General features: G+C 40.3%; 2 protein-coding genes across 7 annotated transcripts in view; one reads left to right on the top strand and one right to left on the bottom strand.

The window, feature by feature from the left end:
• The window catches only part of mmp17b (matrix metallopeptidase 17b), a 31309-nt gene extending 28762 nt beyond the window's left edge, over positions 1-2547 (bottom strand). The window contains exon 1 of one of the 2 annotated variants that reach the window (NM_001365503.1): positions 2339-2547. The gene's annotated coding sequence lies outside the window, so the exon portion shown is untranslated. The remainder of the gene's footprint in view (positions 1-2338) is intronic. The other variant, NM_001365502.1, reaches the window with a different exon arrangement.
• Positions 2548-3355: 808 nt separating this feature from the next.
• Positions 3356-10647, top strand: LOC101883804 (uncharacterized). Of its 5 annotated transcripts, none has more exons than XM_073922284.1 (4): positions 3356-3535; positions 3740-3857; positions 5072-5198; positions 5648-10647. In XM_073922284.1, exon 4 carries the CDS (start codon positions 5862-5864, stop codon positions 9819-9821), a length of 3960 nt encoding a protein of 1319 aa, XP_073778385.1. In that variant the 5' UTR covers positions 3356-3535; positions 3740-3857; positions 5072-5198; positions 5648-5861; the 3' UTR covers positions 9822-10647. The 5 variants fall into 5 exon arrangements, 3 of the variants coding, with proteins under 3 accessions (XP_073778385.1, XP_073778384.1, XP_005157388.1); XM_073922283.1 differs by having other exon boundaries at positions 5072-5501; XR_012389996.1 differs by having other exon boundaries at positions 3740-10368; positions 10573-10647.
• The last annotated feature ends 1395 nt before the right edge of the window (positions 10648-12042 follow it).

Genomic DNA, 12042 nt, shown 5'->3' with positions numbered 1-12042 from the left:
AGCCTCATAAGTTTAAACAATTTGTCTAGTTTTAAGATCTGTAAGAGGACAAACTTAGATAAGAAGAGAAACTTTTTTTTTCACATCGTGAACTGAACAAATGTCAATTCCACCACATCTAAATATACAGCTTATTTCAAAATGAAAGTAATGTAATGTGTATTTATATAGTGCATTTATTGTGTATGGCCATACACCCAAAGCGTTTCACAATCATGAGGGTGGAGGGGGGGGGGGGGGGGGGGGTCTCTCCACACCACCACCAGTGTGCAGCATCCACTTGGATGATGCGACGGCTGCCACAGGACAACAGCGCCAGTGCGCTCACCACACACCAGCTATTGGTGGAGTGGAGAGACAGTGATAGAGCCAATTCGATGGATGAGATGATTGGGAGGCCATGATCGTAAGGGCCGATAGAGGGACTTTGGCTAGGACATCGGGGTTACACCCCTACTCTTTACGAGAAGTGCCATGGGATTTTTAATGACCACAGAGAGTCAGGACCTCGGTTTAACGTCTCATCCGAAAGACGGCGCCCACTGACAGTATAGTGTCCCCTTCACTTTTACTGGGGCATTAAGACTCACACAGACCACAGGTTGAGCGCCCCCTGCTGGCCTCACTAACACCACTTCCAACAGCAACCTAGTGTTCCCTAGTGTTCTCCCATCCAGGTACTGACCAGGCTCAGCCCTGCTTAGCTTCAGTGAGTAACCGGTCTTGAGCTGCAGGGTGATATGGCTGACAGAAATCATGGCAGTCAAACATTGTCTAAGATCAATTATGTATCTAGTTTAACCAATCTTTCCACATTATATATAATAATTATAGATTTGTCAAGGAAATAAATTAGTTGTCTGCTGTATTGTACACCTGTCACACTCTAAACTTTAATATTAATTTGGTTAAGAGCTTATTAGAAATAAACTGAATTTGTATATTAAATAGAGCATGAACTTACACATTGTGAATATACATTTAACGTGTGATGAGAAATTTTAAATATTCTTTAAAAATGTGTGTGCTGATGGAAATTACATTATACAGTTACATTTATTAAATTTATACAGTTTATTGAGAAGTAATGAAAAATAGCTTCACTGATAAGCTTTGAGTTGATATTACCCTTCAATGTATACAAACACTCTTATTTACCCTAATTTTGTTTGATTTTTAAAAACATTTCTGAAGGTACAGCATGTTTGGAAATGACGTAGAATAAATGTATTTCCTTATCAAGCAATATTTACCTTGATTTTTCTTCAAGTGTTGTTGATAAAAATGTAAATTCCCTCCATCTTGAAGATGTTTTCAGATGGCACTCTTCATTTTCATAGAAACCACCTAAATAATCTCACACAAACTTTTTAAAGCGACATTACAGTGTTGTGCTGGAAATGACACTGATACTGTGCGACAGCTATGTTTTGTGTAAAAAATAATATTGATAACAGTGTCACATTAATAACTATAAAATATTTAAATTATTTCACTAGTGCTTCATTAAGCTATATTAATAGACACCAGATAAATAATATCTTAAAATGTTATTTTCACTGTTGAAGTTTAAAACTCTGGGTGTGCGACAAGGTAAAAACAGTGATTTTACACCTAAAAGGAGGTTGAATAACATGAAAAATATAGGTCCCACGTTATATTAAGTGTCCTTAACTACTATGTACTTGAATTAAAAAATAAATACAATGTACTTACTGTGTTCATAATGTATTTGAGAACACTTGTGGTGCTTTTGAGTTGGTATAGGGGTTTGGTTATGGACAGGTTTGGTGGCATGGGTAGGTTTAAGGGTGGGTTAAGGTGTAAGGGATGGTCAACAGTGTATTTACAAATGTAATACAGAAGTTAATTACAGATGTATTTACATACCGGTATTTAATTAAGTATGAGTACTCAATAAATACATGCATTTACACAATAAGTACATTGTAACAAACTATTAACTCCTGTGTAAGTACATATTAGTTAAGGGCACTTAATATAAAGTGGGACAAAAATATATAATAGAAAGGTAGTATTTTTTTAAAGTAGATTTTATAGTTAGTTTGACAAAGAAAGAGGAATTTGATCAAAATTATATATATATATTTTTGGATATATGATCAAAGGACATAAAAGTGCCCGTAGTTGAAGAATTACCCTTAAATTAATACATAAATGTAATGAAATACATAAACGCTAAATTTGTTCAATAAAAAAAAAAGAAGAAAAAGGATAATCTATTCTCAGCCGATAGCTTAAAGTCTTCAAACACAGCAAGCTTAGTGCAAAGAGAAGTTAATGCAAGGATAAAAGAGAAAGAAGCAGGACGGCTTACCTTCACTGTCACTTGTGGCTGTTTTCTGTGTGTTTCTGCTGTGGTTCTTGTTGAACAGATGTGCTTCTCTGATCCTCCCTCTGCTTCTGCCTCTGCACTCGCACAATGGACTCCTAATACCCCTCAGTAGTGCACACACACACACGCACAGACTCTATCTCTCTCACTCTGTCTACTGAGTGCAGTGGGCTCTCTTCCCTCATATACACGCACATGCACACACACACGCACGCGCACACAAACACACTCACTCTTTCTCTCTCTCTCTCTCTCTCTCTCTACTGAGTGCATTGAGGATTTGCTTTCTCCCCTCAGTAGTGCACACACACACTCACACACACGGACGCATAGACACACACACACACTTACACACACACGGATGCATAGACACACACACACACACACACACACACACACACACACACACACACACCACACACACACAATTCATTACAAGTCAATTCAACTCAATACTATTAAGTTCAACTCAATTCATTTCAACTTAATTCAATTTAATTTACCTCTATTCAATTCAATTCAATACAACTCAACTCAACTCAACTCAACTCAATTCAATTCAATTCAATTCAATTCAATTCAATTCAATTCAATTCAATTCAATTCAATTCAATTCAATTCCTTCATTCATTCATTTTGTTGTCAGCTTAGTCTCTTTATTAATCCGGGGTCGCCACAGCGGAATGAACCGCCAACTTATCCAGCACGTATTTTTACGCAGCGAATGCCCTTGCGGCCGCAACCCATCACTGGGAAACATCCATCCACACACACTCATTCACACACACACTGTAAATAACCCCAAGTTATTTAAGTTAGGTTTCAGTGTTAATTATTTATGCTGCTTTTAATTACTTCTCTATTTCTTTAAAAGTTGTTGTGTTTTTGTTATTTATTTGAACTCCGCTTTGCACTAAGTTATTTAGCCTATAGAGGCCCTTATTTTGACGCGCGGCTTGCCGGAAGTGGTCAGGTGCGCGAGCGCGCGCAGATCACGGAAGCAGGGAGATCGGAGAAGCGCGCCTAGCACGAGGGAGAGAGCGATCGCTTGCACAGAGAAAGCACGGAGCTAATGTTACATTTAAGGACTGATTTAAGAGAGATTTAATGCATATTTGAGTTTGTTTTTTGTTCTGTTCATCTTTATTGTTTGAACACCTGGTTGGAAGGGAGAACAAGGTAGATGAGGACATTTTTATACATATTGCTAAAATTTGATGCATCTGTTGGCTTGCTAATAATTTAAATTGCTATTTTATCGTAAAATTAGTCATATATTTGAAGATACTTTATAATATTGTCACTAAGTTTATTGTTTTGTCTTATTATGTGAATTATTATTCATTACATTTTTTCTATTTGTGTTTATTCATCTGTTCTTAGCTCTTACGGTGTTGTACAGTCTTTAAGGACGGCAAATGCAACAATAAAGGCACAAAGGAGGACAGTGCAACATCAGTGCATGAGTTTAATCCTTTATTTCTCCAACCGGGCTGTTACAGTAAGAGCTTGCACCCACTGACATTATTTGCTGATGTAAATGATGACGGATCACGGTTCCAATTTGTGCACTCCTGCAAAAGTAAACGAACAAATTGATAATGTTCAAAACAAAGAAGTTGATGAAGAAGTAGAAGCTCAATCTGAAGAATTAGACACAAATGTACGTCGCTCTACCCGTGAACGAACTCAGACAGACAGGATGCTTGCATATCAAAGGGAGGAGTCTCATAAAGCAGAAAGAAAGCTTATGCATGCATATGAAAAATGGAAGGCGGAGGCTCGGAAAGCAAGAAGTCAGTTGAAATTAGACATTTCTGAGAGTGAATTAGCAACACTCATAGACTCATTGGAAAAGGAAAAGGACAGTGTGATGAATGCATACATAAAGGTTAGAAGTAATGTAACTCCACCCACTGATATGAGAAGGAAAATTGATGCTTGTGATGCTGTTACAAAGGATATCGTAAAAATTGCATATGAGAGGATCTCAGGGGTAGATGGAGGCTTTGACAATGAAACCGTAAAGGGGCATTTACGTGAGCTGCTTGAACGAGACTACGCTCGCTCTGTTTATGGTTCTACTGTTTCACGCATCAGCTCCAAATCCAGTACACCTATAAGTCAACCCTCTCTGAATTCTATACTAATGGCTAAACGCATAGAGGCAGCAGCAGAGCTAGCAGCTAAGGAAGCAGAATATGCTACTGTAATAGAAGAAAGGGAGCAAAGAGAAAAATTACGACTTCTAGAAGAGAAGCAAAGAAAAGAACTTGAGGCTCAAAAAGGCGAGTTTGAAAGGCTCCAAGCGATGAAGGAGGTAAGAGCAGCTAGAGCAAGACTGGAGGTGTATGACAAGGAAGAAACTGTTGACACTGTTAATCAAGATGAAGGGCTGCAGCAACCTGTAAGCCCTCCCACGCATAAACCAGTATACTTATCCTCCGTTAATCCAACGCCTAACATTTCATCACAGAGTCCCAACGCTGATGTGTCTCAATTAGCGCAGGCTGTCCAAGATAGCATAACACTAAACAGACTTCCTATGCCAGAGCCCACAGTTTTCAGTGGTGACCCCATTCACTTCATAGAGTGGAAGGCTTCATTTCAATCACTCATTGATAAAAGGCATATCTCTTCAGGAGACAAGTTATACTACCTGAAGAAGTACGTTACTGGGCCTGCTCTGAAAGTGCTAGATGGTATCTTTTACAGAAATGATGAGGAGGCTTACAAGGACGCGTGGAAGAGGCTTCTAGATCGCTACGGACAGCCATTCATCATACAACGAGCATTCAGAGAGAAACTTGCATGCTGGCCTAAAATTCAATCCAAGGACTCGGTAGGACTTCGAAATTTCTCTGATTTCTTGAACTCATGTAAGGATGCAATGCCACATGTAAAGGGACTAGAAATATTGAATGATTGCGAAGAGAATAGGAAACTTGTAAGCAAACTCCCTGATTGGGCGGCTGCCCGCTGGAATCGTCAAACCACACAAACGTTGAGTGAAACTCAAGATTTTCCAACTTTTCAAGAATTCGCCCATTTCATGTCTGTTGAAGCTGAAGTTGCCTGTAATCCAGTCACATCCTTTCATGCCCTTCATGTTTCAGAACCTAACAAAGAGAAAATTTATTTCAAGGTCAGTAAACCTAAAGCTAATGTCTTCCATACAAAGACTGTCACACAGCATGATAATTCTAAGCCCACTGGAAAGGTCAATAAGCCATGTCTGTTCTGTCAAAATGGTGAACATCAAATTCATGAATGTTCTAAATTCTCTGCAAGGTCTCTTGAAGAACGTAGACAGTTCGTAAAGGATACAAGATTGTGCTATGGATGTTTGAGGCTGGGTCACAGTGCCAAGGACTGCCGCTCCCGACATTGCTGCAACACCTGTAAGGGAAGACACCCTACCTGCCTACATGACGACAGCTGCAATAGAAAGGTGAGGTCTTTTTCTGCTCAGAGCCCAGAAAATGCCCATGAAGGAGTTGCGACCATGTCATTGAGTGTAGAATCTGGATGCACGCCTGTTAACACCTCTATGATTGTGCCAGTGTGGTTGTCCACACATAAAGACCCAGTTTCTGAGAAGCTCGTCTATGCTCTGTTAGACACACAAAGCGATTCAGTCTTTATTGAATGTGCAGTATGCAAAAGTCTTAAAGTTGACTCCTGTCCCGTGACGCTTAAACTCACTACTTTGGTTGGAAAGGACTCCTTGATGTCAAGTGAAAGGATTTCTGGTCTTCGAGTTAGAGGTTTCAATTCCTCACTGATTATAGATCTACCCCCTGCATACACCAAAGAATGCATTCCTGTGGATCACGCACACATCCCTACAATGGAGACTGCAAGTCATTGGAAACATCTAGCCACTCTAGCAGACAAAATTCCCCCACTTCAAAATTGTGAGGTTGGACTATTGATAGGATACAATTGTTCCAGAGCGCTAGCGCCCCGAGAAGTAATTCTTGGAACGGAGAATGAACCATATGCTGTTCGCACGGACCTCGGGTGGAGCATTATAGGTCCTTACTTTACACATTTTGAGCCCCAAAGCAGTGCTGCCATGTGTCATAGAGTGTCTATCAAGGAAATACCTGCAGTAACTCCCACAGATGTGATAAAAGTGCTGGAATCTGATTTCAAGGACACAGAAGGGCACACAAAAGTGACGTCTCAGGAGGACATCATGTTTCTGAGAAAGCTGGAAGAGAATATCAGATTGAACAAGGATAGTCATCTGGAAATGCCCCTGCCATTCAGGAAAAGACCATATCTTCCAGATAACAAACCTCTAGCTGTCATAAGACTTCAACATTTGAAGAGGAGATTAATGAGAGATCAGGAGTACAGAGAGCATTATGTAACATTCATGGAGGAAGTAATAGAGAAGGGTAATGCAGAACAGGTGTTTGAGGAAGGACGAGAAGGAGAAAGGTGGTACATACCACATCACGGAGTGTACCACTCGAAAAAGCCAGGGAAATTGCGTATAGTTTTTGACTGTTCAGCCAGATACAAGGGAACTAGCTTGAACGACCATCTTCTAACTGGCCCAGATCTGATGAACAGCTTAACTGGCATCCTTTTGAGGTTCAGACAGTACCCTGTAGCCCTAATGTGTGACGTGGAGAAAATGTTCCACCAATTTCATGTAGACCATGCGGATCGTGATTATTTACGATTTCTATGGTGGAGAAATGGAGATTTCAATTCACAGCCTCAAACCTTCCGCATGACAGTGCATTTGTTTGGAGCCTCATCGTCCCCTGGATGCGCTAACTATGGGCTGAAGCATCTTGCAAGAGAAGGTGAACGTCTGTATCCTCTGGGCTCGCAATTTATTATGCAAGATTTCTACATGGATGATGGAGTTTCCAGCATTGAAAGCACAGAGAAGGCCATCAAATTGGCTGAAGAAGCTCGTCAGCTTTGTGCACTGGGAAGCTTAAGGCTTCACAAGTTTGTGTCTAATGACAAGGAAGTCTTGAAGACAATACCACCCTCAGAGTGTGCGGTAGATGTTACAGCTGTCGATCTTGCTCTCACTGATCAGCCTTTGGAAAGAGCTTTGGGCATTTACTGGAGTCTGGAACAAGACAATTTCAAATTCCGTATCACTGTTAAGGACCAACCAGCAACCCGTAGAGGGATACTGTCTATAGTGGCCTCATTGTTTGATCCCTTAGGCTTTCTTGCCCCCTTTGTACTCAAAGGAAAGACCATTCTGCAAGAAATGTGCCGAAGTGGTATGGGTTGGGATGATAACTTACCCGCTGATCTACAATCAGCATGGGAACACTGGAAGGCAGATCTAGTTAACCTAGAAAAGATTGAAGTGCCTCGTTGTATTGTGCCTTCTGGCTTTGGGAGAATCATAAGGAGAGAGATTCACCACTTCTCAGACGCCAGCATGAGTGGATATGGTCAGTGTTCATATCTCAGACTCGAGAACGAGCAAGGTGACATCAGTTGTTCGTTGCTCATGGCAAAATCTAGAGTGGCCCCACTCAAGATCACAACAATTCCTCGGCTAGAATTGGCTGCCGCAGTGGTGTCAGTTGCAGTGAATGACATGTTGAAGGAGGAAATGAACCTGGCAGATGCAGAAGCGTTTTTCTGGACTGACTCACAAGTGGTGTTAGGCTACATAAACAATGAAGCCCGCCGTTTCCACACGTTTGTGGCAAATAGAGTACAAAGGATTCACCGCACCACAACTCCTCAACAGTGGCGGTACATTTGCTCAGATGAAAATCCAGCCGATTACGCATCGCGTGGTCTAAGTGTCAACAATCTTGTCACTTCCAACTGGTTTAGAGGACCTAAAGTTTTATGGGAAAAGCAAATACCTGCACCTATGGAAATCAGCAAGCAGCTTCCAATTGGCGACCCTGAAGTCAAGAAGGTTCAGTCACTCAACACGCAAACTGTACAGTATTCATGTTTGTCAGACCGTCTCACCAAGTTGTCCTCATGGTCCAAAGCTATCCAAGCTGTTGCACGTTTAATACGTCGTGTCAGGAAAGACAAGTCACATAATCACAGTACATTGGCGGAACGGAACGATGCACAGTGTATCATAATCAAGGACTTACAGAAGCAGACATATGCAGAGGAGATAACTTTACTCCGTAAGGGCAAACGACTACCTCGCAGCAACAGACTATACAATCTTGACACCTTTGTCGACCAAGATGGATTGCTGAAGGTGGGAGGGAGACTTTGTGAGGCATCTATCCCTAATGCTGTCAAGTATCCAGTGATACTTCCGAAGGAGCACCAACTTACAAAACTCCTGATTGCTGATTGTCATGAGAAGATGGCTCATCAAGGAAAGGGAATGACTATAAATGAAATCAGATCAAGAGGATTCTGGATTACGGGAGTTAACAGGACTGTAGCTTCCTTTGTACGACAATGTGTGAGATGTCGCAAATTACGTGGACCTACGGAAGAGCAAAAAATGGCTAACTTACCCTCAGAGCGCATAGAGCCATCCCCTCCATTCACATACAGCGGGATGGATGTTTTCGGTCCATTCATCACCAGCAAAGGTCGCAAGTCAAACAAGAGGTATGGACTTCTCTTTACCTGTTTCTGTTGCAGAGCCATCCATATTGAGATGCTGGATGACATGTCCACAGATGCCTTTATCAATGGCCTGCGTTGTTTCATCGCTATCAGAGGAGCAGTCCATCATATAAGGTGTGATCAAGGCAGTAATTTCATTGGAGCCAGGAATGAGCTCACCAAAGCTATGGAGGAGATTGACACCAACCGTCTGGTAACATTCTTAGCGGAAAAACAGTGTGACTTTGTTTTTAATGCACCTCATTCAAGCCACACTGGCAGAGTTTGGGAAAGACAGATTAGAACTGTCAGAAGTGTTCTTCGCTCCACCCTGTCACAGTCATCTGGAAGGCTCGATGACTCTTCTCTGCGAACGTTCTTTTACGAGGCCATGTCCATTGTAAACAGTCGTCCGCTCACGGTTGATAGTCTAACTGACCCAAGTAGCCCTGAACCTCTAACCCCTAATCACCTCCTCACTCTAAAACCTACTCAAGCCCTACCACCTCCTGGCAAATTTGTCAGGGAAGATGTGTATGCCCGTAAGAGATGGCGGCATGTCCAATACTTAGCGGAACAATTCTGGGGACGTTGGCATAAGGAGTATGTGTCTAACATCACAACAAGACAGTGCTGGCATACACCAAGAAGGAACATGCAAGTAGGAGATATTGTCTTGGAGAGGGCAGTGGATCTGCCTAGGAATGAGTGGCGCTTGGCAAGGATTATTGAGGCAGTCACTGACAAGGACGGATTGGTGAGAAGAGTGAAAATACAGTTCGGAGACAGAAATCTGGGGAAGGATGGTAAACGTCCACATAAACCATCTGTGGTGGAACGTCCAGTGCAGAAGTTGGTCCTGCTGATGGAGGCAGCCTGAACATACTGACATATCCTTTGAGTAAACAGTTCATAGTAATATATGTTTTAGTGTTGTTTACATAGTCTTAAATGGTTATAGTAGTAGTAATTATAATTCATTTAAAATCATTCGTGATTAAAAGGTTAAAATTCATAATCACTCATGATTGGTGGGAGTGTAAATAACCCCAAGTTATTTAAGTTAGGTTTCAGTGTTAATTATTTATGCTGCTTTTAATTACTTCTCTATTTCTTTAAAAGTTGTTGTGTTTTTGTTATTTATTTGAACTCCGCTTTGCACTAAGTTATTTAGCCTATAGAGGCCCTTATTTTGACGCGCGGCTTGCCGGAAGTGGTCAGGTGCGCGAGCGCGCGCAGATCACGGAAGCAGGGAGATCGGAGAAGCGCGCCTAGCACGAGGGAGAGAGCGATCGCTTGCACAGAGAAAGCACGGAGCTAATGTTACATTTAAGGACTGATTTAAGAGAGATTTAATGCATATTTGAGTTTGTTTTTTGTTCTGTTCATCTTTATTGTTTGAACACCTGGTTGGAAGGGAGAACAAGGTAGATGAGGACATTTTTATACATATTGCTAAAATTTGATGCATCTGTTGGCTTGCTAATAATTTAAATTGCTATTTTATCGTAAAATTAGTCATATATTTGAAGATACTTTATAATATTGTCACTAAGTTTATTGTTTTGTCTTATTATGTGAATTATTATTCATTACATTTTTTCTATTTGTGTTTATTCATCTGTTCTTAGCTCTTACGGTGTTGTACAGTCTTTAAGGACGGCAAATGCAACAATAAAGGCACAAAGGAGGACAGTGCAACATCAGTGCATGAGTTTAATCCTTTATTTCTCCAACCGGGCTGTTACACACACTCATACACTATGGACAATTTAGCCTACCCAATTCACCTGTACCGCATGTCTTTAAACCGGAGCACCCAGAGGAAACCCACGCAAACGCAGGTAGAACATGCAAACTCCACACAGAAACGCAGAGGCTTAAACCAGCGACCCAGCGACCTCCTTGCTGTGAGGTGACAGCACTACCTAATGCGCCACTGCATCGCCCAGTTCAATTCAACTCAACTCAATTCAATTAAACTCAATTCAACTTAACTTAACTCAACAAAACACAACACATCACAACTCAACAACACAACTCAATTCCACTCAATTCAGTTTAATTCAGCTCAATTCAGTTTAGTTCAATTCAATTCAAATCAACACAATTCCATTCAATACAATTCAGTTTAACTCAACATCACAACACAACTCAATTCAATTCAATTAAGTTTAATTCAGCTCAATTCAGTTTAAGTCAATTCAATTCGTTTGAACTCAACTCAATTCAATTCAATTCAATTCCACACAATCCCATTCAATATAATTTAACTCAACTAATCTCAACAACACAACTCAATTCAATTTAATTTGGCTTAATTCAATTAAATTCAGTTAAATTCAATTCAATTAAACTCAATTGAGTTCAGTTTAATTCAATTATTGCTTTATTGGCATAACAAAGGTTAAAATGTATTGCCAAAGCATTTATAAAGTTTACATTAAAAAGAACCTGCATATATTTAAAAACAATAGTAAACAGCAAAATAGTATAAAAAGCAAATAAATAAAAAATACATATAAAAATATAATAATAAATCAGAATAAACTGTACTCTCTCTCTCTCTCTCTCTCTCTCTGTGCACATTACACCCTTGTCTTTCTATCCAGTGTAGAGATTTATACACTCTAAGTTGCACATATCAATCCAACCTCCTGCCAAATCTGCCTTCACCCCATATTCAACGCCTCAAACCTCCGAGAACTGCAGTGATTCTGACCACTGGATATTCACTTATACTGTACACGGATCTTTTAATGTGAGCCGCTGGATTAGGGTTTCACTTCGAGCTTGTGTGTAGACGTTGGGTATGTTTGGATTAAATCCTCTTAACGAAAGGATTAAAAAAAATTAAAAACCAAGATTCCAGCAGATCCGGCCACATGTATTGTTGCTGTTTGGACAAATCAGAAGAGATACACATGTTTATTTGGGACAATTTCAACACTTTACAAACATTAAGGCCATTTTTTTGTGTTGGTGCATAAGTTAAATATTAATTAACATTTACAAAACTGATTTTCTTTGATTAGAAAACATTGAATGCAGGAGAGATGTCTAATATTTCAAATTGCTTTCATAAAAATTGGCAAATATGA

The sequence above is a fragment of the Danio rerio genome, chromosome 14, assembly GCF_049306965.1.
Source record: "Danio rerio strain Tuebingen ecotype United States chromosome 14, GRCz12tu, whole genome shotgun sequence".
NCBI lineage: Eukaryota > Metazoa > Chordata > Actinopteri > Cypriniformes > Danionidae > Danio > Danio rerio.
This window is presented reverse-complemented; position numbering and strand designations above follow the sequence as displayed.